This window comes from Urocitellus parryii, chromosome 15 (genome assembly GCF_045843805.1).
Source record: "Urocitellus parryii isolate mUroPar1 chromosome 15, mUroPar1.hap1, whole genome shotgun sequence".
Lineage (NCBI taxonomy): Eukaryota > Metazoa > Chordata > Mammalia > Rodentia > Sciuridae > Urocitellus > Urocitellus parryii.
The window spans coordinates 57,464,782-57,492,357 of record NC_135545.1 but is presented as its reverse complement, the minus strand read 5'-3'; the positions used below and the strand labels follow the sequence as shown (position 1 = coordinate 57,492,357).

Below are 27,576 nucleotides of genomic sequence, written 5' to 3'. Positions count from 1 at the left end.
CTTTTCACTTCCTTATACCCAACTTGTAGGGCGTAGTCGAATTCACCTTCACTGTCATAGTGAACTGCAAGGACCTTCTGACAGGTCCTGACTCTGTCTGCACCCCGCTCTGGCCCTGGGCAACATCTGCTTTGTGTGACTCTGATTTCTTGCCTCTGGCATATGTGCCTGTCCAGATCACCAGGGTTGAATGGTTGGTAAACATAGTATCACATGAGCGCTCTGTCATTATGTGCCTTGGAGTTCTGCATTCTCTCTGTGCACTACTGCTGAGCCACAGCCACAGCCCTAACATGGTCCAGTTTTTAAGAGGCGCATACATGTGGAACCTTCTCTTATGGAGCTACTCTGACAGCCAGTCTAGTGGTCCCAGGGGCTCCCACTGAAACGCAGTGTGACTAAAGCTGAGGTCAAGGGAGGTGATCCTCTCCTTTCTCTATTCTGGTTAGAAGTTGTGTTAGCTCCTAGTGCAAGCATAAGTACTTGGCCACACACCTGGAGGCTTAAACATCAGAAGTGTGGCCTCCCAGGTTTACAGGCCAGCAGTCTGGAAGTGAGTTGCAGGCAGGCTGAGGTTCTGCCAAGTCTCAGGTTGGAGCCCTCCTGGCAGCCCCTGGCCTGTGGCTGCCCTAACCTCCTGCCACATCGCCTCTGTTCCAGCTTCCCATCACTGCTGGATTTAGGTTCTGACCCCATAATCCATGATGGCCTTGTCTCCAGATCCTTAACTTAGTTAACGTTTGCACACACCATTTTCCCAAATAAGGTTACAGCCACTGTTTGCAGTAGAAAATGTTTCAGTGAGCCCTCCCCAAACATTAGGTCTCTCTGTAGCACAGCATTGCCCGTTGTAGCTTAGCTTCATGTAAACGGTTCTTGCACAGAGGGGAGCACTGCTGCCGTGGTCTGCATTCTCCAGGTTATCTGAGAGGGAGTCCTCTCCATGTGCTTTCTTTAGGGTTCATTCTGCTGGGGTGTGTCTATCGTGCTGTCGCCGAGTTGTCTTCTGCAGCATGGTGGACGTTCAGGTTGTTTCCATCTTCTGGCTATTAAAAGTAAAGCGGCTTCTCCCTTCCACAGGGGACCAAGGCAGTGGGTAAATGTGTGTTGACTATGCACGGGGTCCCTGGTGTGGAATGTGAGTTGTGTGCATTCAGTTGGTGCTACATTTTACATGTTGAACTCTGGTGCTGTCCCAGGCTGAAGGCATGGTGGGCCAGCTCGTCAGCGCAGAGAACAGTACGGTACACTGTAAAGCGTGAGGCTGGGCAGGTCGGGCATGTTGAATGTGTCCACCCAGGGTGTTTTGAACTCATGGTGGCCTCATGGAGACGCAGCACTTCGTGGGTTAAGCAGTACTTTCTCAGGTGCTTGCTCTCTCCCTCAGGAGCTTTCACTTGTTGTGCAAGGGTGCACAGGCCTAGGGTCTGGAGATGGGCAGCTAGGGAAGCCTGCAGCTGTGTCCCTGCATAGTTCATGGACATCCCTGATAAATGCTGATGATGATTGTGACCACACATGGGTCTGAGCCCCTGTTTGGGTATCAAGGTTTTGCTACTGCCTGGCTTGGTCCCACAGTGATAGGATTGGCGGGATTGGGGTTCTCAGGCAAGCTGTTCTGTTGGCACAGCTCTAAGTGCTTGGGCCCAGTTCCCCTGTTCACTTTACTTTGCACTCCATTACAAAACAAGGAAATGTGGGTTTTTATGTTGCCAGGCTTTTAGAAGATGTGTTTTTGCTCCTTGTATTCATGATACTGGAGTCACTGAGAAGGAAGAGCTGACCTCGGTGTCTCCTCACTGTAGGGACAGGACCTGAGGACTTCTCAGTGGGACAGCTAACTTGTCAGCTCTGTGTGTGCTGAGAAGTGAGCTTAAGCTCATGCTACACCCAGCCTGGGAAGTACAAAGCACACCTGCAATGTTAGCGTCACCAGCTATGCCCACCTCTGACCCTGCCCCCACGTGCTTTCACAGCGGCAAAGTCAGTTTTCTATCCTCCTGGAGCCACAAGGACAGTGAGTGCGGACTGGGGTGTTTTGCTCGGCGACCCAGCTTGGGATGTGTGAGAGACTGTGGTGGTGCTGTGCAACCCTGTGTCTGGCCTGGTTCAGAGGCCAGCATCCGAGCAGATGGGCATGCTGTTTCCTCCTGGTCCCAGGCCAAGCGAGAGGAGGATCCTACAGACCAGAATGGTGGGGTGCCCAGGAGAAGGAGGTACGGGATGCTGTCACCAACCAATCTCTGATGACATGTGGTTACTAAATTAGACTTGTTTCTAAGCATCCGTGTGGCAAACCTTGGAAGTCAGAAAGGGAAGTTATTGTTTTCCCTGCCTGATTCACTAAATTTGAGGAGAGGACAGGTTTTGCCCTTTTCCCCAATTGCTTTTGTGCTGTAGAAGAGCAGAGCTGTGTGCACTACAGAATCTCCACCACAGACAGGCCTCTCCAAATGGATGTCAGCATTTGTCAGCATCCTGTAAACAGATGGCAGGGAGTGGAGGGCTGGTAGGCGTTGCATGCTAGAGGACTGGGGTAGATGCCCCGTGGACCTGGGGTAGATGCCCTGGGCACAGAGAGGGTGGATTTCGAGGAGTCCCACATGCTTCAGTTGGGTGTGTGGCAGCGTCCTTGGAGCCAGCCAGGAGGTGGCAGCCATGGCAGTTGCACCTGTGGCTCCCAAGAGGGAGGGTGGCATGGTGGGCTGGTTTGTTGGGGGTCACCATGGTAGCAGCAGTGAGGGTAAACACGAGACGGTTGAGTTGTTCCTGCTCCACTGTGGCAGTGAGCTTGGATACGCAGGATTCTCCCGCTTAGCAGATGTGTGGTGTGGGGGTCAGAGCATACTTGGCCATCAGAAGACAGTGGGAGGGGATCAAACTCCTGTTTTATGTCCCACCTGCATGGCTGCCTGACACGCTGAAGAGAGAGAGGCACACATCTCCTGTACTGTCTGAAGCATGCTTGTGCAGAGCCATGGAGTTACAGAGAAGGAAAACTGTGCCAGCCCTGGGAGACCCAAGTTGCATGCTATCTGCTCACATGGCCATGAGAGTCTGAGCCATGAGCCGAGTCTTCTCCTTTTTGAAATTTCATGGTGAGCGCTTCGCATAACATCTTTATCTGTTCATCTCTCTGTTTTGGTGTTTGAAACTGCAGTTGTTTTCTAGTGGAGAGAAATTTATTTATGTTTAAGGTGTTGTACTTGCACAAAACCCTTTTATCATCTCTGCCGTGGCTCGTCCTGCCACTGGTAAGATGCCTCAAATAGATAGTTGCCAGGAGGAGACAGTTGTAGGAGGTACGATTCCTGCCCAGATCCATGCAAGGACAGCCTGAGCACTCGTGTCCTCCGTTGTGGCCCAGTGGTGGTGGGTGGTGCCTGGCAGGCCTCATACCTTCCTGTGAGACACCTCTCAAGCTCTGTGTCTTTGAAGCTCTGGGTTATGCCTGCTGGCCATGTGCCCCTGCTTGTCACCTGTCCAGGCAGGTGGCTGGAGTCCTGGGTTGTGATGTCTGCATAATAGAGAGCTCCGTGACCAAGGAGCACATGAGCAGATTAATAGTTAAAGCTTTTTCAGACCGATGGCAGGAATAATGTCTTAGGTCAAGTTTCTTGTAGTGTTGGTCTTTGCTTCTTAGTTTAGAAACTCTAATAAAACACCTGTATAAGGGTGTTAGGGTGCCTCCAAGTATGTGTGTGGCCTATTTGCAGGATACACATGCAAAGGCTAGTGTCCAACCAGCCAGCAGCCTGGGCCCCTCACTGTTGCAGTGAACTGACCATGCTCTGCAGACTTCTGAGTTCTGTGTGCCAGGGCTTGGGGGGGGGTCAGTGCTGGCTCATGTACAGGTGAGTCTTGGACCTGCAGGTGTGGGTGTGAGAGAGCTCTGTAGACCCAAAGGCTTCCTGCCAGTGCACACCGTGCATGGTTCTGCAGGGCAGTGCTGAGGTTGCATGCTCAGGCTGGGAGTATGTGGCCCTGCAGGTCCTCTCCTGCCGTGCTTCAGAGAGACCCCCGGGCACAGAGGCCTCAGAGTGAGCAGTGCTGTGGCGGTGGTGACACCAGGGGCAGCATGAGGCTGTCCCCATCCAGCCCTGTGTATGGTGACAGGGTGGAGAGGAACAGATGGGGTGGACTCACGGCCCCTCCCAGCTGGCGCCTTCACAGGCTGCAAAACTTGGCCTGCTGTTTGATTGGTGAGGTCGTCCGAGAGACTGGTTTTGGTCTTGATATTCTTTGAAGTGTGATTGTGTGTAGGAAGTGGCACACATCTCAGGTGTGCTCAACGGTGCTCTTACGACCTTTGCACCTATACCATCACCCATCCAAAGTGTGGAGCTTCCCCCAGTCACGTCTACCTGAAGTCTGGCGTGCTGTAGCGATTGCTAGTGGTGCATCCTGGGCCACTGCCATGGCTCATTCCTTCTGCTGGTGGCCCTGGGGACCTTTTGCAGTTTGGGGCCGTTTTGCACAAGTTGGTGTGTATGTGGCCTTACCTTGGTGGGCCATGTCCTCTTGCAGTGAAGTGTGGGCAGAGCCTGTGCTGAACCCTACATGCCCCGGTCCAGCCTGGTCCACCTAGACAGCAGTCTTTTTATCACTTGTGTCCATGGTGCCTTTGTGCACCCTATGGTTGGAAGAGGGCACGGAGCAGAAAAGGCAAGGCTGAGAACTGACCAGGACGCACTGGGGGCTGTCCACATCCTGTCTTCACCTAGGGAGAGTTCAGGATCGGCTACCTAGGTGCCAATTGTGGTCCTGATGGCAGTATAAGGGTCGTTTTGTTTTTGTCTTCTGTAGATGTGAAACTGGGGTGTGTCTGACTACACATCCAAGGCTCATAGCTAGGTAGGCCAGTGGTGTGAAGTGGTCTGCTTACATCTCTGTCCACAGCACATGTGCACACACGCGGGCAGCACATTCACAGAGCAGTGCTATTTTCTCACATGATGACGTATCAGGGTGGTGACTTCTGATGTTTTCTGATCTGTATATTTCACTTTAAAAAAAAAGCTACTTCATTCATAATTGCCTGAACTGCAGGTGACCAAGCTTTTCCCTCAGCAGGTGAGTGGTTAGACAGTGGCAAGGCCAGGCAAAGGAGTGTTATTTAGGGCTAAAAACTAATGAGGATAGTTGGGTGCAGTGGTGCACACCTGTCATCCCAGCAGCTCTGAAGGCTGAGGCAGGAGAGTCGAAAGTTGCAGGCCAGTCTCAGCAGTTTAGTGAGACCTTGTCTCCCCCACCCCCCAGTAAGAAGCTAGTAATGTAGCACAGTAGGAAAGTGCCCCTGGATTCCATCCCCTGTACTGCAGATGATAATAATAATAAAGAAGAAGCAGAAGCAGCAGAAGCAGCAGCAGCAGCTTGTTTACAAAACCAGACAGGGGAACCTTAAATGCATGCTGCTAAGTGAAAGAAGCCAATCAGAAAATTCCACCTGCTGTAGGATTACGACTCAAGACATTCTGGAAATGGCAAAGCTGTGGAGACAGCAGGAAGATCCGAGGGCACCAGGGACTGCTAGGGCAGTGAAAACAGTCTGTGACAGCACGGTGGTGGGTGCATGTCACTGCGTGTCTGTCCAAACTCAGAGTGAGCGCTGATGCAGTCTGTGGACCCTCGTAATCCTCCTGTGTCAGTGTGGGTTCATCAGCTGTAGCAGGAGGCCACAGGAGCCATGTAGCTCCTGTGTTCTGCACTGGGCAGGAAAACAGCAGTGCTCAAGTCCTCTTGGAATGTGACTGGCAGAGGAAGCAGCCGCAGCTTCTGTGCAGACCACTTTTTCTCCCAGGGAGAGAAGGAAGGGACAGTTGTGCCATGGGAGCCAACTGGGAGACAAGCAGAGCATAGCCGGGGCACCCTGCTCACTGAGGCTTTGCCTCTAGACCAGGCTGTGCACCTCTGTTCACTTTTCTAGCTCCTTTCCTTGAAGCCCCAGCAGTCCTGTGGCTCAGGTGCAGAGAGCCTTGCTGTTCCTCAGTCCCTGTAGACTCCTTCACGAGAACCATCTTCTCCTTCTTCTGCAGAAGATTGGAAATGGGAGTCGGTGAGCTCGGCAGGCCTGAGTGGGCACTTGTTGCCCTGAGTTACAAATGCTCTTCTCTCTCTCTCTCTCTCTCTCTCTCTCTCTCTCTCTCTCTCTCTCTCTCTCTGCTGCCCATTCACTCCTGACAGCAAGTGTGTGCTGTCCTCAGGGACTTGGGTTCCACCAGATAGGCGCAGCCACTCCAGACCCCGAGCCAGGTGGGAGAGACAGACGATGGTGACACAGCCTGCAGAGGCATCTTCAGTGCTATCCAGGACAAAGGGGACAGTGCTGGCAGCTGTCCTTGTCACTATCGTGGGGGAAATTCAAACAGGTTTTGTTTTTGTTTTTGCAATATTGGGAATTGAACCCACGGGCCTTTTGCCGTGGAGCTGCATTCGCAGCCCCCTTTTGTTTAAATTTCGAGACAGGGCCTCTCTGAGTTGCCCAGGTCAACCTTGACCTCGTGTCTCGTCCCTAGTGTCTCCCAGCACTGTGGCTGCAGTTGTGCCCTCACACCCAGCCAGGCGCAGAACCTGCCTGAGTTATGTTCCTAAGCAGGGCAGCAGTGGCCTTATGTCAGTGTCCATTCTGAGCAGCTCCAGCATCTCCCTGGTTGAGATGGTCCTGTTATCTGTGAGTGGTGTCCTAACAGTGTCCTTGAGTCCTGCTCACAGTGTTCAAAGATGGACTCATTCTTTGTGGACTGGTTCCTGCTGTTTTCGTTAAGTGCCTACAAAAGTCTCATCACTTGGAATTATTCTTGCTCACCAAGCAGGGTTATCTTCCTGAAGCAGCCTCAGTCCCCATTCCCCCCAGGCGGTCTGGGGACTAAGTGCGGCCACTTGCAAATGCTGTTAGAAATACTGAGATACAGAAGGGTGCACCCCTGAGGGATCCTGGGAACACCCCAAGGCAGCAGAGCCTGGGTTACCATCTATGTGATCAGCTGGTTTTAAAATTGGGGCAGGCAAAGGGAAAGGCTAAAAGTAAAATGGCTACAATTGGATCTTACCAATGTAGGCTGAGTACTGTGTTCTGAAAGTGGACCACTGAACTATGTGTTCGTTACACACACTGCCTCCCAGCTTCAGCAGCCATTTCTCACGGACGAGTGGCTTGACTCAGTGTTGATGGACTGCTTGTGAAGTTAAGGCTCATTCTGCACATAGTTCTGGCACTTTGGGTGCTTAGTATCATTCAGAGTGGGGTCCGTCCTTGGAGCAGGGAACAGCGGCCTGCTTGGCCTCTTTGCCTCCCACTGCACCATTTCACCTGGAGAAGACTGCTAACATGACACAGCTCACTAGAAAATAAGGCAGTCACGGAGCTGGAGGTTCCTTACCCTGCACCCTGCTGGTTGCCACAGAGCTCCGCGTTCCTCAACCTCCAAGCAGAGTCCACGCACGGAGTCTTTTGTCTTTTTGGTCATTTTTAATCTTTAAACTCCTGCATGTGTTTTTCTCTTGATTGTTCTCCTTTTTATTAAAGATTGGGTCCTTTGTTCTTTGAAATTGTTCGGTCCAGTAGATATACAATGTGAACTGCGTTTAATTTAAAATTTTCTTTTAGCCTCATTAAATAACAAAAAGAAACAAATGATAGTGGATTGTGTTTCATTTAACCCAGCACATACCGAGTACTTGCTTTCAGTGTGTAATTAATATGAAAATTGCAGATAAAATATATTACATTTTCCCTCTGTCTTAAGTCACCCTAGCTCTTCCCGGTGTAGGCTGGCCTAATTCCCAGCTCCGGCTACTCTGGGCGTGTGGCTGTTTTTGCTGATGGGCTTGAGTCTGGAACCACCAGGCAAATGGTTCTACAGACAGAGCACATTCCAGCTTTGTTAACAAGCCTGAGTTGTTTGTCTCTTGTGTAGGAGGGCTCCAGTGTTGACACCAGCATGTACACAGTGCCTGGCCTGAGGGCCTGTGGCTGTGTCTGCATGTGCCTGGTAGATTGACCAGGCTGCCAGGGGCCAATGCTAAGCCTGGTAAGCTGGGCATTCACCTTCCACATCCATTTGGTACAGGTGCCATTCCTGTAGGAAAGAATAAACAGCTAGCCGCCTTCACCAGTTTCCAAAACAGTGACACGGTTTTCCAGCACTGTTCAAAGGCTGGGGTTCTGGGTTTTGAGTCCTTAGCTTTTTCCTGTTCAGAGGTGATGGATTTACATCTGCTGTCAGTGCTGTGGTTCTTCACCACGACTGTCCTTGTCCACATACAGGTACAGGCCCTCTGCCTCTCTGCCCTTATTATTCCTAGCACTTGGGCACATAGCTCCGTGGCCCTTTCTCCCCCTGCTCCAGGATCCTAGCAAGTCCTGGGTTTCAAGGCCTTGTCTGTGCTGGGATCTAAGAAGCACTAAACCAGGTACATCAGGATTTAAGACTGATGCTCCATCCAGCTAGAGTAGAAAAGCACTGCCCGGTTCTGCCTGCCGGATTACACGTGTCTGCCTTCTTTTTGCGGTACTCCTGAGCGCTCACTTGGTTCCTGCCACACGACACCCCACCAACAGTGTCTTCCTGAGGATAGGAAAGCTTTTTGATCTGAAAAGGCAGGTGAGATCCACGCTGTGCGGTCAGATGACCGCGTCGTAATGAAGCGTGCTGGAGGAGTCCTTCAGGAACATGCCAGGCCTGGCACCTTGCAGGTGGAGCTTCATCTTGCCCGCAGGTGTGGACTGGCCTTGCAACTCACTTTGAGGACTAGCGTGGGGCAGTGATGCTATAGCTTCTGGTACAGATCTCCGTGCACCATGGCTGCTCCCTTGCCAGACTCTGCTGGGGAAGCTTGTACCCCACTGTGAGGACACTCACATCCATTGGGTTAGCACCCAGCACCACCTTGCCAGGTTTGTGAGAGGCTGTATGGGAAGTAGCTGCTCCAGCCACATCCTCCTGAGTCCTACCACTGACCAGTGCATAGCAAAGTGTGTTGTTCCCTTTTCCTTTGTGAGATCATCTTTCTATATTTAAAGTTTTGTTTTATTTTATTTTTTTAGTTGTAGATGGACACAGAGCCTTTATTTATTTATTTTTATGTGGTGCTGAGGATCGAACCCAGTGCCTCACACATGCCAGGCAAGCACTCCACCACTGAGCCACAACCCCAGCCCAAAACAAGGCTTTTAAAAGAAGTCTGCCTGGGGCTGGGGCGCTGGGTTCGATCCTCAGCACCACATAAAATAAAAATAAAGATGTTGTGTCCACCAAAAACTGAAAAATAAATATTAAAAAATTCTCCCCCCCTCCTCTCTCTCCTTTCTCCCCTCCCTCCCTCCCTCCCTCCCTCCCCCTCTCTCTCTCTCTCTCTCTCTCTCTTGCTCTCTCTTTAAAAATAAAATAAAATAAGTCTGCCTAGAGTATTGCCATCACAGCTAGAAGGATCCACATCTCCTTGTCTTTCCCCTTTCAAAAACATTCCTTTTGCAGTAATTGTAGATTTCCAAGAAGTTAGAGAGTAGTAGCATCCTGGGTTGTTCCCTGTGCCTTTACAGAGTGTCTGCAACAGGAGCCACCAGAGGGCCACACCATGCCCCGCCCAGACGCTACCCTGTGTACAATGCCAGGGCCCCACCAGCCCTGCCTCACCTTATTTCCATCACCTGGCCACCACTGATCAGTTCCCCAGGTGTGTGGTTTTGTCACTGGAAGACGAGACTGTTGGAGATTGGCTTTTTGTACCTATCAGAATTTTCTAGAGATTGACCGTATCGACCTTTGTACCAATGGTTAACTTCCTTTGGCTGTTAAGGAGGCAAGGTGATATGGCTAGAGTCCAGGCTGAAGCGCCTGGACTCCTGAACAGCACCTCCTTTTCTGGGATAGAAAAAGGAGTGCAGCTGTGGAGGTGGCTGTGCCACTCTGCACTCCCTTGGCACAGGTGGAGACCTGGCTTCTCTGTGCCTGTGGCAGGCAGTGGGTAGCTTTTTGGGCTGTTTTGAGGGTGGTTGCGCCTGCCTGCCTGCCAGCAACAAGCCATCATGCTGTGCCTAGTGAGTCCATTTCTGACAGTGTTGTTTGCTGCCATCCTCCAAATTGCATACTTTGAAGGTGTTTTTTCCAGTTTTTTGTTCCTTTCAAGACCCATTTCCCCTTTGGGTCCTTGCACAAGTCTGGGGGTCTGGGCTGATGTTTCTTGCCCCTGGTGCGGGTCTTCTTCTGCAGGCTGGGCTCTTGCCTGGTGCTGAGCAGAGGCTCCAGCTTCTAAGACTGTAGTCCTTCACAGGACAAGGGCTCCAGGGGCCCGCAGACCTCCCGTTTATGTGAGGCCCCTATGATGTTATCATACTGAAAAGTGTAGCTTGAGAAAATTTACAGATATTTTGTTTATTTGAAAATAATCAAGGTTGCCCTGCTAAATCCTGTATCTGGCTGTGACTTGCAAACACTTTTCTTGTCTGCAGTTTGTTTTTTCACCTTTTTACGTCTTTAACAGGGCATGGATTTTAAATTTTGTTGAGATGGTTTATGGATCTTTTTCATTAGTGGACTCTGCTTCAGGTGTCTTAAGAACTCTGCCTAGCCATGACTCTTAAAGATCCCTCCCTAAAGTTTTCACAGACTTTTCTAGCTTTGTTGTTTGAATCTGATTATTTTTTTCTTTGCTTGGAGCAACTGTTGGGTTGTCTGTGAGGGCGCTGGCACACTCGTAGCAGCACCAGGGGTTTGTGTGTTCTCTGGTTCTGTGTCCTTGTGTTCTTCTGCTCTGGGAGGTCCTGGTGGAATGCTGGTGCTTCTCTGGACGTGCATCCTCTTCACATAGTGCCTCTGCCTTCTGATCTGAGAGCCACGTGGTGCCTCCCTGCCCTCCCTGGCCAGGACTCCTGCATAGAGTGGAATAGCAGTGGCAGCAGGGCACCGCCACAGGAGGGGCACTGCCAACTCCTGCTCTGTGGCTCTGTGAGTGCTCCTGTTGACCTTGCTGAGAGTTTTGCTGAGAGTGTGGTTTTGTGTGGTGCTCTTCAGCTCCGTGTTGGACCAGCCTTGTGTACTCCTCCCCTTGGTGTTGTGGAGAGCCTCCAAGGTGCCCGATCTCTCTTCTATTTCTCCTGCATGGAGGTCACTAGCAGCCACACAGTGGTGGGCTTTGTGATTCAGGACTGTTCTGGGTCTCTCAGCACTGAGCTGCTCTCTGGGACACTTTACCCTGACCCTCCCCAGGAGCTGGCCTGGTGTTCACAGCAGCAGTGCCCAGAAGCTGGCCTCCTTCCCCCTGCTTGTTGTTCCTGGGGCCTCTGCTGACTCACTGCTTGTGTTCCACCTTCAGTGCTTCCCTACGCTTGCTATTTTGGGCCATCCAGTTGCACCTGTAGCGCCTAGCCTGCATCTCTGTCCTGCACACACACTCAGTGCACATGTGCATGTGTCAGTCTGCCCATCCTCTGTCCTCACCTGCTTGCTTCACAAGGTCAGGCAGCCTTGAGCTGCTGCTCTGCGTTGGGTCCCTCTGACTGCACGAGCCAGGGACTCTTGGGGGAGGACAGGTCCTGCCAGGGTACACCGTGTGCCATGTTTTGAACCTGACTTACCAGCGTTTAAAACTATTTATTGTGAAATGTGTCAGCGTCCTGAAGTTCACAGAGTAAACATGCACAGCATCCTGATCCTAAAGCAACACCTGTGAGAGCTCACTTAGAGCCCCGTCCAGGCCCCTGCCCAGACAGAAGTTCAGGAATGGTGCCCTGTACCTCAGAGTTACCTGTGCGGAGGCTGCACAGCATGGTGCCTTGTTGTTCTTCTGTATGTGGGTGCATTGGCCTTCTACTTGCTCACTGGTCTTCTGCAGTTCCTGCTCTGTGAAGTGTCCTTTTTTTTTTTTTTTTTTGATGTTTTTTTTTTTTTTTTTTTTTTTCTCATAGGTTTGCAGGAGTTCTTTGTATGTTCAAGGACTTTTTCTCAGTTATGTGCAGGAAATACTCTCCTGCTTTGGGGGAAGTGGCCTTTAATGGTCATGAGCCTTGGTGACTCAGTTTCTGACTATTCTCATGGAGCGTTTCTTTGTCTTATCCTCAAGTTGCAAAGGTGGTCCTGGGTGCTCCTGCACACTGCTCTGTGGCCTGGGGTGGCTGGTGTGGGGGCTGCATTGTTTCCCACGGTGTCCAGCTCTGCTCTTGCCTCAGAGGGACAAAACTGTCTTTCTCTGGCAACCGAGGTAGGCCCAGGCTGTCTGCTATTTTGGCCCCTGCTGTCCCTGATTGGGTTGGGTTGGGTGTGGTGGTGTCTGAGATGGGACCAAGGGCCTCATGCATGCTAGAAAAGCACTGAGCCACATCCCCAGCCCTATTCTTTATTATATTTAGAGACAGGGTCTCACTGAGTTGCTTAGCACCTTGCTAAATTGCTGAGGCTGGCTTTGAACTTGCCATCCTCCTGTCTCAGTGTCCTAAGCTGCAGACATGCGCCACTGCATCCAGCTATTTTTTTTTTTTTAACTAATATTCACTTGTATAATTTGAAGGTGTTTCCTCCAGTTTCAACTCTCTGCATGAGTTTTTGTTCCTTTCAAGACCCATTTCCCCTTTGGGTCCTTGCACAAGTCTGGGGGTCTAGGCTGTTGTTTCTTGCATCTGGTGCAAGTCGTCTTCTGCAGGCTGGGCTCTTGGCCTGGTGCTGGGCAGAGGCTCTAGCTTCCAGGACTGCAGCCCTTCACAGGACGAGGGCTCCAGGGGCCCACAGACCTCCTGTTTATGTGAGACCCCTATGATGTTATTTTATTAAAAAGGTTAGCTTGAGAAAATTTAGGTATTTTGTTCATTTGAAAGTAATCAAGTATCATGTGTTAAGATACATTAATTTCTATTAAAGTATAACCATCTTACAAAAGAATTTGGTGCGTGGAGGAAGGTAGCATTGTTCCAGTGCCCACACCTTGTTGTTGTCTGGCCGACCTCCCTCACAGCAGGCCACTGCTCCTGCTTGCAACTGGCTGCCTTGCCACAGGCGGATGGGAGTTCTGGCTTGCACAGGGCGCAGTAGGACAGACATGCTCTGGTGCTTCACATGCATTACTGAGGTCTTCGTTCTAGTCTGGAGGACCAGTTCTTGCCCCCTGTGTGAGCACTCCACCCTGGTCCTTTAGGAAACCCCGGCTCACTGAGTTGTGCAGGTGCTTCATTGTACATTACTCATGATGCCTTTGATAACATTGCTGACCTCATAGAAATACCTTTCCCTTGTGCAGAGGCATCAGCCCAATGCTGGTGGGTGCAGGTTTTCTAAAGTTCATATTTTCTTTCACTTGAAAGCTCAGACGTTATTGCTGTCAATTTTCCTTGAAGTGATCAGCTCACTCTGTTTACTTTAGAGAAAACAACAGTTGGGCCCTGTCTCTGTGGGTTCCATATCTGCGGATTCAACCAGTCAGAGATTGAAAAAGTTAGGTGGGAAGTGGGTCCTGTACTGAACACGCACAGACTTCTCCAGCACCCCTCCTGCATGGGCTGCACTCAGCATTTATGACACTTCAGACACTAGAGTTATCCAGAGAGGACTTGATGTGTAGGAGAACAGGGATGGGTCCTGTGCAAACACCGCTCCGTCGTATACCCTGAGCTTGAGCGCTGTGGGCTTTGCTATCTGTGGGGGCCCTGGAACCAGTTCCTAGAGACCCCGAGGGACACAGGAACTGCCAGGCACCCAGTTCACGGTAACTTTGAGATTTGGGCAGGAAAGACAGCCCTTTAGGGAAAACTCCTGTTCAGAGTTAAAACTGGAGGAAACACCTTCAAATTACACAAATGAATAGGAGCACCACGAGCAGACACTTTCCCTCAAAGCAGACACTTTGAGGCCTGTGATAAGCACCCAGGGTGCTCAACACACAGGCCTCCCCCTGCCAGAGCCTTGGAAGGGCAGGACTGGCGGCCATGAGGTTCAGTGTTCAGGGTTTCACCATGCCCAGCACTGAGTGCCAGGTTCTGCTGCCATCACACGATAGTAAAGTCATTGTGACCCCCAGTGCTGGCATCAATGCTGTGGAAAGGGCTTGTGGCATCTTAGAGGCCCCAGGGCCTGCGCAGTGAAGCCGGCCAGACAGAAAGGCACCTGGCAGCTGGGGTGCGCCTCAGTGGCGGAGTGTGGTTGTGCATGCCCAAGGCTCCGAGTTTACCCCAGCAGCGCAGAAACAATAGAGGAGCATGAGCCAGCGGGAGGGCTGCATCCCGGAGAGCTTTAATTATTTATGGACGCTAAAATCCTAGTTCCACGTAATTTGGGGGGGGGGGTACCATGAAGCTTTAGCCTTTTCATTTTTCCTTCCCTCAAGCATAAACCTGTGAAACCCATTCCTAGCTCTCGGGCCTGCCAGCTGCAGTGTGCTGCCCAGGCAGCAGGACCTCCCAGCACTTTCTCAGGAGCAGTCCTGGGAGGTCTCAGTAGATGCTGCATCCTCAAAAACACTTTGGTTTGCTCTTAACTCTGGTTGACTGTGGCCAAGTGGAGTGCTTCGTTTGGAAATGCTTTTTTCCAGCTGCAGCTGCTGGCTGCTCCCACCCTGCAGGCCCTGTCAGCAGAGGGCAGGCCAGTGTCTGGAGACTTTGCCTGTGTCCAAGCTGCTGAGGGGCTTCTTTCCCAGGCCACACACAGACTGGGCAAAGCCTCCTGTGCCATGCGCATGGGTCCTCTGCCCCTGTTGACACGGTCACAGTCTGTGCTGTTCCATTTGGCTCAACGTGTGCCTGAGTGCTTTTTTGTCTGTCTTTGGAGCATCCACCGCAGACCCTTTGTCTTTGGGACTCTTTCTCCCCTGCTGCTAGAAAATTACTGTTTGATTTTTCTGCATCTTAGTTTTGGGGTGGGTAGCTCTGGGATGGCTGGGCCACAGAGCTGTCTGTTGCAGGGCACAGTGGCTGAGTGTGTGCTGACAGCGAGTGCCTCGTGTCCACTTGGAGCTGAGTTCAAGACAGAAATTCTTTGGTGTGAGGCTGGGATAGGGCTCTGTGGCAGAGCATTTGTCTGGCGTCTTCGAGGCCCTGGGCTCAAACCTAGCACCAGGAGTGTGTTGGGGGATGTGAGGCTGTGTCCTGGAGAGTGACAGAGAGAATCTGAGGAGCAGCACCCGGTGATCTCTAGAGGTCAGGAGTCCCCTCGGGCGGGGACCCCAAGATGAAGGCCTAGCAGAGCCAGTGTCTGACGAGGGATGTTTCTGGGTCTGTCTTTTCCCTGTGTGCTTACGGAGAGACCACTGTCAGCCATTTTGGGGATCAGGCAAGATCAGTGAAGGGCTGCAGTGAGAATCCAGAGGCCATGGGTCTGCACACAGTAGGTTGGGGTCTAGGAATCCTGGCTCTGCACTGGGGAAGGCCTGGCTATTCAGGGTGCTCTGTCCTGCAGGCTTTGCTGCATAAGGACAGACTCTGGTTGTGTGGTGGGGTAGGGACCATTGGCTGAGTGTGAGGCTTACACAGGAGGTGGGTGGTTTGCATCAAGCCCTCGCTGTCTCTAGGAACCAGCCCCTGGCCAGCAAGCCTTGTAAGATGCCAGGAAGTCATAAAACACAGGGGGAAAAAAATGCACAGTAAATGCAGTGTGTGTCCCAGGTTTCCTGGGAAATACAGGCTGGAGCTTGGGCCCAGGTGGGCAGAGCGGGGTCATGAAGCCATGGGGATCCTCGGGACTCCTCTGTGCCACAGGCCTGTGCCTGCATCCATGAGTGCCTGTGCCTGGGGCTTGATGAGAAGCAAAATGGTTCTCCTCCAGCCTTCTGTTGGGGTGCTTGCAACTGGCAAGCAGGTCTTAGAGGCTGAACCTGGGAGACTGGAGCCATCAGGCCTGCAGCAGAGGGAAGGAGAGGGGACTGCCACCTGCAACCTGAGGGCGCAGGGCCAGGTGTGGTTGTGCCAAGGGCCAGCAGCCCGACCAGGCCGTCTGCTTCCTTTCTGCCCAAGCCCAGCTGTGTGACCCACCTTGTTTCTCATCACTGCTGGTGGCCCTGGTACGGGTCTGCCTGGACCCACTCCCCACATGGAGTACGGCCACTGCTGCCCTGGAAAGAGGTCATTTAGTTGGTGTAGTGTGGCCGGTTTTTAACCCTGTGTACTCTCCGTTGAAGCAGACTGGTGACGATGACGCGGTGGCGGCCTAGAGGAGACGAGGCGCGGGAGCAGAACGATGCCCAGGGGCGCACGCTCTAGAACTCCACAGCAGGAAGACTTTTCTCCCAGCAGCGACATGGTGGAGAAACAAACTGGGAAAAAGGTAACCCCCACCTCCACCATCTGGGCGCTGCATGCTAGTGGAAGCCCCCTGCATGTGGGCAGAGAGCCACTCTCCTGTGGCTCTGAGGAGGGCCACCAGGGATGAGCTGTGTCACAGTGTCCCGCTTGCACACACTACTGAGAATTTCACTTTCAAGTCCGTTTGTTCTGTTCTGGGGGAGCATTTTTGTCCTACAGTGCTAGGGGTGGCAAGTGTGGGCCCATGACCTGAACCACAGACGGGGGCTTGCTTTGTGGCTGTTGTCCATCCCATCCCCTGCTGTCTGGGAACAGGAGGGTTTTGGTGCAGCGAGTGCTGTGCACATCCCAGCAGTGCCACAGGCCACTGCCAGGAGTCCTGTGGCTGGCCTGTGTAGCCCTTCTGGCCTGTGTTCACTGCCAGGTGGGCCTCACCTCAGTGAGTCCTTGGGCACTGATGGCTTCAAGCTGCTTCTGCCCTCACCCTAGCATTTGAGCTGTGAAGACAGCCCTAAGACTGCTGCCCCTGGGCGCTGGCACTGCCTCCTCCCGCCCTCCGTCACCCCAGCCTCTGGCAGTGTTTGGGTTTGAAGTGCTTGCTGTGAGGCCAGCAGGTAGCCCTGTGTAGACATGGCTGGGTGGAGCCATATATATTCATTAAGCTTTGGTTGAACATGGACAAGCTGAATGAGCCTCTGGGACTCTTGGCTGTGGCCTATGTCCCCTGTCCTCCCCTGCTTGCTCTGTCCAGAGCGCCTTGAGCTGTGTACGGGGCAGATGTTGCAGTGTGGGTACCTGGCATGCTGAGGCATGTGTCTGGCCAGTGTCATACCCTGAGAGGGTAGACTTTACCCTGCAGGGTGTGAGCTGTGTGCTCTGCTTACCTAGCCAGCATCAGAAGCTTCTTACGTCCATGTGGTCGACACAAGCACAAGTCTCAGAACCCCAAAATGTCCATCAGAGACTGGGACCATTCTTAGACTTAGATTGGGCTCTGGAAGCAGAGTGTGGTCTTCAGCCCACAGAAGACCTGGCGGGACAGGTGTGGAGGCAGGGAGGTCAGAGCTGGAACTCTAGGTCCCCACTATCAGGCAGGGTGCAGGAGGGTGGGAAAAGGAGACCCTGGCCCTTAAGCTGACCAAGATGAGTAAGCAGTGGAGGGAGTGACTGGGCCTCCCAACTCAAAGCGGGTGGTTGACACTTGGTATCTGCTGGGCATGGGGAAAGGCCCAGGGCAGTCCTGTGAGTGAGGGCTGAGCCTTGGAAAGCAGGCTGCACCGACCTTACAGGGTCCTCTCCTGAGGCAGCTTCTGTTGTGCCACTGCACTAGGTGCTGAGCACAGAAGCAGGTTCCAGGTTGGTTCAGGTGGTTTTGTTTGGTTTTGGTACTGGGGAAGACCCAGGGGTGCTCTACCACTGAGACACATCCCTAACCCTTTTTTTGGTTTTGGTTTTTTTGTTTGTTTGTTTGTTTGTTTTTAATTTTGAGACTGGGTCTATGTTGCTTAAGGCCTTGCTACTTTGCCAAGGCTGGCCTTGAACTTGGGATCCTCCTGCTTCAGCCAGCTGATTATAGGTGTGCACCACCATGCCTGGCGTTGTTTGTTTTTTTTTTTTTTTTTGAGGAGGGAAAGTTCATTTTGGGCTCACGGCTTCACAGGCTCAGTTAGCCAACTCCATAACTCAGTAAGATGAGGCAGAACATCATGGTGGAAGGTCATGGTGGAGAGAAGCTACATGGCTAGAGGCTGCCAAGGATACCAGGCCAAGCCCAGCGAGCCCTAAGCCAAGTCTGCACCCTGGCTGCAGGAGAGCCTGGATTAGACTTTTTTGTTTTGTTTTCCCAGTAGGTAGCTGTGTTGTTTTCCTGTGTTTGTTCTTAAAACCATCAGAGCTAAAGCCTCTTCTCAGACACAGTTGCCTGTAGGCTGCTCTGAAGAGTCCTGACCTGGTGGGTGTGCACAACAGGGGCAGGCATGTAGCAGACTCCCAGCTGCACCCATCAGGCACAGGGGCAGGCTCATGGAGAAGTGGGTGTTCCTTCAGGTCTCCTTGCAGGTGAGGACCTGCTCTGGAAGTGGTCTCTGGAATATGCAACCTGAGAGTAACCTTGGCAGGAGCCAGGAAACCCTGTACTGTTGAGTGTGTCCTGGTCCAGAGAAGACAAGGGCTGTCATGGTGTCAGAGACTGCCCTGCAAGAAGTAACATCCCTGATCTCCAGTCCAGAACTCCCTCCATTACAGGCTATTGCCCCTTGCTGCTGTGCTCAGCCCACACTACTCTGAGTGAAGACTGCAAGCCTCTTCTGGGTGTTCTCAGAGTGACCTCTAGACCATGGCTTCAGCTGGGAACATGCCCTGGTCACACTCAGTGAGCAGGAAGCTGTGAGGGGCAGCAGGGGCTCTGGAGTGAGCTGTGTCTGCATGGTGCATGCCACAGCTGGAGCACCAGCAGGACCTGCAGGCTCACAGCGAGGAAGCCTTGTGGAACCTACAGGACTGCCCTGTAGGTCCACTTACCTGGCATGCTGCTGGTGGGCATGTTCCTTAAGGGATGAGGCCATCTCTAGAGGTGGCCGTGCCACTGCTACCATGGGGTTGGTGGGGCTTCAGCTTGTACTGCTTCCTCCTGTGGTTTCCAGGCATGTTCTGAAGCCACAGGGCTCTTGGCTGTGGGGTCCCAAGGAGGAGCGTGCAGCTTCATCCAGGAGATAACAGAAAGGGGCCACAGCCCTGATGGAGTCAGCTCATCTCAGGCTCCAGATAGACTCTCATGGTGGCAATAGAGAGAGACCAGGTCTTATGGTCCCTGATGGACACCTGGAGATTCCCTGCTCGCCGTTGGGACTTCTGTCAGTCCTTTTTGCTAGAACTTGCCAGGCTTGGGCCCTCTTTTCTCCCAAATCAGTTGTGGGGCTGAGGACAGGGCCGTGGGTCATCATGAACGTCCTGGTGGTTTCTGCTTGCTCAGCACAGCTCCCACAGACCCCTGCCCTGACTGAAATAGAGCAGCATTGAAGGGCACCTCAGCACTGCCACTGCCAGTGACCCTGAGGGTCCTCCCATGTCCCCCCACACACACACACACAACGCCTTGGGTGCAGGCGGAGTCCTGTTGGGTCATTCTTTCCCTGGACTCCTCTTTCTGATTTTAATTAATAAAATAAGGCAGAACTTTCTTGGTTTGGGGGAAAAAGGCTCAGAAAACCCCAGGACTCGGCCTTCCTCTGGTGTGGCTCTTGTAGTGGGCACTCTGTTTGTCCTGCTTTCCCTCATTCTCACCTAACCTCCCTGTAAATCCAGTCCATTTGTTTTTCTTCCAGATTCTTTTTTTTTTTTTTAATGATAGGCAAATGACATTAAAGAGGATAGTGTACAATGGCCAAGGAGGGTTTACACCAAGAATTTGAGGTTCATCTGACATCCAGAATCAGTTTATTATGACCAAAACAGAAAACCCTGTAGTTTTGTCAGTTGATGAGTGCGCATGCACACACACTTGGCCAAATCCAAGACCTTCTCATTACAGAAACCCTCAGAAAGTATATGGGGTAGAGGGGGTTCCCTTACCTGACGCACCCTGTGGAAGACCAGCTGCTGGCCAATGATGCCGTGCTAAAGAAAACCTGCCCTCAGCACCAAGCTGCTCACAGATGCCATGGAGGAGGCACGGGAGCCCTCAGATCAGCATGGGTGGCAGTGTGGAGCCATAAATGCAGTTCATGGAGCCAAAAACATGGTCAGAAGCATCAAAAACATGAATTATTTGGGGATAAGTTTAAAAGATACGCTTCAAGGTTTGAACCCTGAGAGCTACACAGATTGCTTGCTGTGAGAAGTTGGGAAGGCCTAAATAGGTGGAGAGTTTTGCCATTGGTGAGAAAGCTGAGAGCTGTTCAGGCTCCTCCCTCCCAGTGGATGTGTTGTGGGTTCAGTGTAGGACCGTGAAAACCCTGATTCCAGTGCTGTGGCTGTGTCTTTTCCTTGAGCCCCTGGAACGACCATGGCCACTGTGAAGAAACAGCACACGTAGAGCACTCGGGCTCTGCACCTGCGGTGTGGCTCCGAGGACTGTGCTCAGCAGAGGGCCGGGGCAGCTCTCTGACAGGTAGCCAGTGCCCACTGTACTGGTTGCTCCTCCTGGGTCCCTCCATGGCTGGTCACGGAGTATTACTAACCTTGGGTGGTTCCCAGCACTAGCACCAGGTAGACCAGCACCCTTTTTGATCATGCAGTTAGGACTTCATTGTTTCTTGCGATGCTGCTTGTAGTGGCAGTCATGGAGTGGTGGATGTTTAAAACAGTTCTTCTGCCAGGAGTGGCACACACCTGTCATCCTAGTGCCAGGGGAGGCTGAGGGCAGGGGTGTGGCTCAGGGGTAGCACCGGGATTCAGCCCCACCTTGGGGCAGCTGCAAGACAGCCTTTCTGTCTGCACCTCATGACGGAGTCCAGCACATTGGATCACAGCCAGCCCAGGTGCCGAGTGTCTCCACGTGGCGTTGTCCACGGTGCTTCTTGGGGGAGGGGCTGGGATAACATTTTATGTGAAATACTTTTTGGTGAAATACAATGCACAATTGTAGCTTTTCTCCCACTTTGAAAACCAGGGACAGTCTGCATTCTGAGGAACATGCACAATGTTTTCTGGGCTCTGGGACTGTCCTTGCTGTCCCTAACCAGCAACCCCCTCTATGCCAAAGGTGGCCCCTTTTCTGTCTCTGTCTCTGTCACCACAGGTAAGAAGTGGTGATGTGAGGGCAGTGTTTTCCGGCCTGTGGCTCTGCTTGGCTGTTGCATGGCCCTTTTGCGGGCACCTCTGATGGTGTCATCATTCTTCTGTTGATGAATGTGGAGTGGGTTCCCTCTGAGCAGTCCCTGTGACCCATTGGAGTTGGCGGTCTCCTCCCTCCACACACATGGCCACACAAGGGAGCATGGATGCATCTGTCCTGTGGCACTTGCCCTGTGCTGCCTCCTAGGAGCTATCTGGCTGGGATCCATCTGGGACTAGTCATGTGGTGTGACACAGGGGCCACCTGGAGACCTGCCATGCCACCAGGCAGCCCTGGCTGTCAATTCTGCTCTGTCCCAAGGCCCCCAGAGTGCAACACCCACTCCAGGACACGTGCTTGAGTACCATCGTTTCACAGTCTTGATGTTGGCAGTGTAAGCTGTTAGCCTTGTTGCCTTGGTGTTATGCTTAAAATAATATTTTTAGTTATAGATGGACCCAATACCTTTATTTTATTTATTTATTTTTATATGGTGCTGAGGACTGAGCTACAGCCCCAGCCCCTATTTGCTACTTTTGATCTTTTATGTACTTTTCTTTCCCTTTTTTTTTTTTTGTTTCCCTCCCTCCCTCCCTTCCTTCCATTTTTTGGTGCTGGGGATGGAACCCAGGAACACTCTACCACTGAGCTGCATCCCAAAGCCCCTGTTGTTTATTTTTTACTTTGAGTCAGAGTCCCCCTAAGTTATTGAGATTGACCTTGAATTTGTGATCCTCCTGCATTGCTGGGATTACAGGTGTGCGCCACCATGTCCAACTATTTCCATATACATTTTCTAATAAGCTGGAGTTTGGATTGCTTTGAATGTCAGTGTGTGGAGAAATATCATCGTTTTTGAGGTTTTTTAATTCTTGAACATGATGTAGCCTTGCATCTTACTTATGTCTTTATGTTCTCTTGTTACTATTTGGTAATTTTTTATGTAGTGGGCTCAGACATCTGTTTCTGGATTTGTCCCTAGGTTTTGATGTGTGTTGTTAGTTCGTGATATTCTTAATATCCATGCCCAAGTGCTCATGGTACCGGGCACATCCAGCTCCTTCCTGTATCCAGCCGGCCCTCTAGTTCAGTTTGCAGAGTTCACTTGTGTACCTTTTTGGTCTTTCCGGAGGCAATGTGTCCTCTTGAGGTTAGTGCTCATGGTCCTTCCCTGAGGGAGAGGCGTGAGCCTGAGCTGCCACACACCCTTGCCAGCTCTACCCAGGTGGAGTTGGCTGGTGGTGTGGCACCCACACTGTGTGTCCTGGGCCTGTTTCCTCTCTTTCCTGAGGAGGACTGTCTTCCACAGCTGCCTGGGCAGCCCTTTGCTCTTCTGAGAGGTTGCTTTGCTTTGGCTTTCGATTTCTCAGCAGGTGTGGGCGTGGGTGTCCCTGCCAGGGTCTCTGCTGTGCAGCTGCCCTCAGCTGTCCTGCAGTGCTGGCTCTGTCTGTGCGGCCTCCTGCTCACTGCTGTGGCTGTGTCTTTTCCTTGAGCCCCTTAATGTGTTTGGTGCACCAACTTTTTTACATCTGCATTCTTGACTCCATCACCCTGGCTGTGTGCTGCCTTCTTACCCATCCATCCATCACTGGTGCCTGGTGAGCGCTTGCCCTCTGTTCGGGAGGAGCATGGCTCACACTGTGCACAGAACACCCTTGTTGCGTTCTGGAGCCAGGGCTGTGGCAGCCTCAAGAGTGAGTCGGGAACGTGTACTGTTTCTCTTTTCTCTGAAAGAGTTTGTGCTAGGAGTGGTATTATTTCTTCTCTGAGTTCTTGGTAAGGTCCACCTAAAGACCAGGCAATTTCTTGGTATGAAAGTATTTAATCAGAGACTTGGAGTTTTTGTTCCACTCTTCCCTGGTGTTGGGTGGCACAGTTCACGGGTGCCTCCTGCTGGGAGATGCCTGTGCCCATGCAGAAGGGCGGGGAGGTATGGTGCCTGGTGCTGGGTGCTGCGCTTGCACACAGCACCTCCTGGACACCCTTCCTTGTGCTGGTCTTATTGCCCTGGCTGTGTCTGAAGCACTAGGGGCAAACAGCTAAATTGGAGGAACAGCACTCCTTAACTGCGGGGCTGGGAAAGGCAGAGGTGGAGCAGTCAGCAGGAGGCAGGGCCAGGGAGACCTACTGCTGGCACGGCCCCAGGCAGCGCCCCACCTCATCCAGCCAGGAGCTTCTGAGAACCCCAGTGCCTTGAGGGCAGCCCTGCAGCTGTGCTGTTTGCCAGCAACTGGCCTGGGGACTTGCCCAAAGAACTCCAGTGACTGTGGCTGCTCCTCTGAAACGGCAGTGTGCCAGTGCCTTCGTTCAGCCTCCCACCCAGCCGCAGAGCAGCTGGCCCTGAGGGAGGCCACAGCCTGTGACTCCATGTGGGCTGAAGAGGCCCAGGTTTCAGCTGGCTGCAGCTGATCAGAACTGGTATGCCTGTACTGTGCACCCACCCAGCCCAGCCTGGAGCAAGGGGTCCCTCCTGGCACTGACCGCAGCCACCTCAGAGCCACCTTTGCCTCAGGGGACCAGCTTCCCCTCTCAGCATGATTGCCAGCTCTTATAGGGGGCACATTTGTCACTGTGAGTGTCCTCCGCCCTCACCCTCAGGACCCAGCTGCTCCTTCCTGACCTTGCTCCAAAGCTTCACTTTCTACCAGGTGAACGTGCATTCTGTGACCTCAGAGCCTCAGGTAGACACTTGGCTCACGTGGCACATTATGGGAGACTAGCCTGAGTGTATGTGTGAGGTGTGCCCGGCTTCCTCCTCTGGAGTGGACACTATGCCCACTCTGTAGTGGTGCGCTGAGCCTGACCCAAGGTCGACCAGCTGGTAGAGGAGGTGGAATTGGAGCTGCTGGGTCCTCACCTCGTGAGTGACACTCCTGCCAGTCCCTCTGTGAGGGCCGCAGTCAGGTGGTCAGCCTGGGCTCCTTACAGCCAGGCTGAGGGTCCAAGGTGAGAGCAGAAGGGCAAAACTGCAGCCTTGCAGCATCCAGTGGGCACAGGGAAGGAAGGCATGGCATCCAGTCACAGGGAGCTGGACACTCAGTGGGTGTTGATCACCTTCAGTACCCAGCCACGGTCAGGCTTCAGCTGTGGGTCCTCTACACACCAGTACCCGTGTGGCTCTGCACTGTGGCCTGGGGCAGGAGGAGTAGTTGATTGCCCCCCAAAAGAGGTTCATGTTTCGTGGCATATGAAGTGAGATTGTGGCCAGTTTGAGTATTTTGAGGATTTAATCTGGAAGTGATTTCTGAAAGCAACCTCTTTTTCCCCCACTAGGATAAAGATAAAGTTTCTCTGACCAAGACTCCAAAGCTGGACCGCAGTGATGGAGGAAAGGAGGTGAGAGAGCGAGCCACCAAGCGGAAGCTGCCCTTCACTGTGGGGGCCAATGGAGAACAGAAGGACTCGGACACAGGTACCACACTGGGCCCCTCCTCCCAGCCCCGCCCCTCCTGGCTCCATGCCGCACCGGCCTATCCAGGCACTGCCTCTTGTTCCCTGCATCGGGCTGATGTGGAGATGTAGGAAAGCCTCGCCCCAGGCTCTTCTGTGGGGCTGCAGCTGCCCTGCTCCGGGTGGACTGCTGGAGGGCCACACACAGCAGGGATGTGGTTTCCCCACATAGATTAAGCTCCATTGCTTGTAGTGAAAGCCAGAGGGAACTCTGAAAGTGCCTTGTTGTCTTCCTAAGCATAGGTGGGTCTGAGGGTGTTGAGCAGGAGCGTGCAGTGTGTGCGCCCAGGCTGGCCATCTTGAGCTGCTCGTGGAGAGTCTCTCCCAATGGCCTCCCCACCTGCTGGTCTTCTGAGTTCTCTGTAGCCCCAAAAGGTAGAACTGAGGGGCAGCAGAGCACCAAGATGGCCCCAAGACCTGAGGTGAACTGGCTGAGGGCCCTGGGCTCCCCCTGGCATCCTTTGGCACCAGGAAGGGAGGCACACACCGAGAACATGAGGCTGAACGAACATCCTCACTTGCTTGGAGGAGAGGTGGCTGACGCCGCAGCCTGGAAATGAGTGTCCACCCCCAGTTTTCACCAGCAGAGTCCAAGGAACTGCCTTTGGGCCCTTGTGGTGGTCGCAGGTCCTTCTCCCCCACTTTAGCACAGAGCTCACAAGAGCTGGGGGGACTAGCTAGCTGGAGGCCAGCAGAGGGGCCGGTCTCCACCTCAGAGCAGGCAAGTGGCAAGATGGGCAGACATGATCTATGGCATGTCTGGGCACGGTCAGGGGCTGGTGGACGTGTGCATGCCGTGCACCTGGAGGAGGTCAGGCCAGGCCTGGAAATCCTAGTCCTGGTTCGGTGCCCTGATGGCATGGCTGCAGCAGGGGTGCTGTTCACGGTTGGTTATTGGCTTTTTACCCTTCTCTTTTTCTTCTTTGCGGTGCTGGGGATGGAACCCAGGGCCTCGCACAAGCTAGGTGATCACTGCATTGCTGAGCCACATCCCCAGGCTGGTTATGAGCTCTTTGGACGTAGATGGTGTGAGGTTGGAAGGAGGCCTCTGAGAGAAGAGCTGACGTGCACGTGCTGGTGCTTCTGCAGCCTGGGAGAGCCCTTTGGCTTGTGGAAGGGGTTACCCGTGCCCAATACCCTGCTGAGCAGCCTTGTCCTGCTGGTCTAGAATGTATTCCGTTCCAGTTCGTCACATTTTGATATAGTGGTATAAGGAGGCCATTCCCCAGGGGCTCCAGGAGGTCTCTGGGGCCCCTTCATTGATGGTGAGCATCTGTGAGGCTCAGCCTGCTGCACCTTCATTCTGTGGAACCTGCAGAGATCCTTAGCCTGTACCCAGTGTCCATGCAGTTCTGTTGTTCACACTGCATCCTGGTTCCAGCAGGCAGAGGCCCAGCTGGGCACAGGGGAGATTTCGGCCAGGGGAAAGGGCAGGAAGTTTTGCAGTGGATTCCCGCCGGGGCTGTGCGGCAGGATTTGCAGGTGCAATGTGCCTCCTGCTCTGGGGCTGGGTTCTCCCAGGACCTGTTCTGACATGGCCTCCTTGCACCTCTGCTTCCTCATTGTGACAGAATTAGACCTCCCATGAGATGGCGATGCGACCGTGAGTGTGCAGATGGCATCCTGCATTCATTCTTTTGGTGCTGGGGATGGAACCCAGGACCCCAGATATATGCTTGGCACATGTTGGCACCCTGAGCTGCTCCCCAGCTGGTTAATCTTGGTCTTGCTCCACACCTTCTGCCCGCACTCACCTGTTACCTGTCTCCTTCCTTCTCTGCTGAGCTGGGCGCTGAGCTGGGCCCTGGCTCACTGTACCCAGAGGAACAGTGCTTGCTGAGGAAGCGGGAGTGAGAGGCGCATCTGGCTCTGGGGTGGCATCCAGCCGCCTCCCTCAGGAAGGAAAATTTACACAGAGCAGGGGGTTCATGCAGTGATTTTTTTTTTTTTTTTTTTTTAAATAAAGAAAGGTTTGTTTTGGCTCACGGTTCTGGAGGCTGGGAAAGCACTAGCATCTGCAGGATTTTTATCCTGGTGAAAGAGTGATTGAGAAAAACACCCCCTGGTCTTCTCAGCTGAGGAGGAGTCTGCCCTCCCTGAAGGGATATGGCTTAGCCCCCTGGCTGGAGGAAGCCAGGACAGGCAGGTGCAAAGCCCTGCATCCCAGCCCCACTAGCCCTCCTCTTGCAGCGTCCCTCCAGCGCCCTCTGCTGAGAAGGCCTGGAGCTTTGCCATGGGAAGGTGGCCTAGCTGAGGAGGGAATCAGCCTCCCACAGACAGCTTCTCTGGCTGTGCCCTGAGAGGCAAGAAGTTGCTGCAGGAGTGGTCTCCTGCTTCCTGACCCCAGTGTGCATGGCCTAGCCCACTGGAGGTACAGCCCCCTGGTGCTGAGTCAGGCTGGATGGCTTGCCAGGAGCAGTACAGTTGGGCCTGTTGTGAGCAAAACGAGCAGGACCAGCCCCTGAGGTTGTGCAGCACAGCACCATCACCTCTGCTAAGGCCTCTGGGCACAGTGGGAAGCACAGCTGTGGAAGCTGGCTGTCTGCTTAGCAAAAGGAAGCTGCCCAGAGATGGTGCTTGCCATAGGCTCAGAAGAAGGGTTAGGGTCAGCAGACAGTCCTTCCTCAGACCAGGTCAGCCCAAGGAGACTCACCTGCTTCCTTCTGACTTGTTCAGGCCCTCTATCCCTCACTGCCTTGGTCCAGTTTTAGTGGGAAGAGCTTTGTCACCACAAGAACTCATGACGGAATTGATGTCCTGCATTTGCTTCAGATGATACTGTCTGTGCACCCATGTTCCCCATGTCTTAAAAGTCTGTGAACATTGTTAGGTATTCCCTGATGGGGGAGTTCCACACAAGCCTGCCACTCCATCAGCTGTGACCCTTGGTCTCCCTTCTTCCTGCCTGGGACACCAAGAGGGACACACCTGAGAAGAGAAGCCACCGTGTCAGAGAAGTCTGCGGCTGGCGGCTCTGTGGAAGAGGGAACATTGCTTGCTTGGCTTTCCTGGTTGAGCAGGGCACCAGCCCCTGGATATCTACAGCGTGTTGCCATGAGTGGTCAGTGGTAGACGGGTTTCCGGGGGTCGCGGCCCCTTTAGCTTTTGCTGGGAAAGGACTGTTCTTGCACCA

At 53.0% G+C, this 27,576-nt stretch overlaps 1 protein-coding gene across 7 annotated transcripts in view; it reads left to right on the top strand.

Moving 5' to 3' along the window:
• Ankrd11 (ankyrin repeat domain 11) overlaps positions 1-27,576 on the top strand; it is a 153,586-nt gene that overhangs the window by 103,543 nt on the left and 22,467 nt on the right. For 5 of the 7 annotated variants that reach the window (XM_026401887.2, XM_077793247.1, XM_026401886.2 and 2 more), the window contains exons 3-4: positions 16,099-16,241; positions 24,267-24,405. In XM_026401887.2, coding sequence (XP_026257672.2) covers positions 16,155-16,241; positions 24,267-24,405 — 226 coding nt within the window. In that variant the 5' untranslated portion in view covers positions 16,099-16,154. Of the gene's footprint in view, positions 1-11,003; positions 11,071-16,098; positions 16,242-24,266; positions 24,406-27,576 lie in introns of those variants that run through there. The other 2 variants (XM_026401889.2, XM_026401890.2) reach the window with 2 other exon arrangements.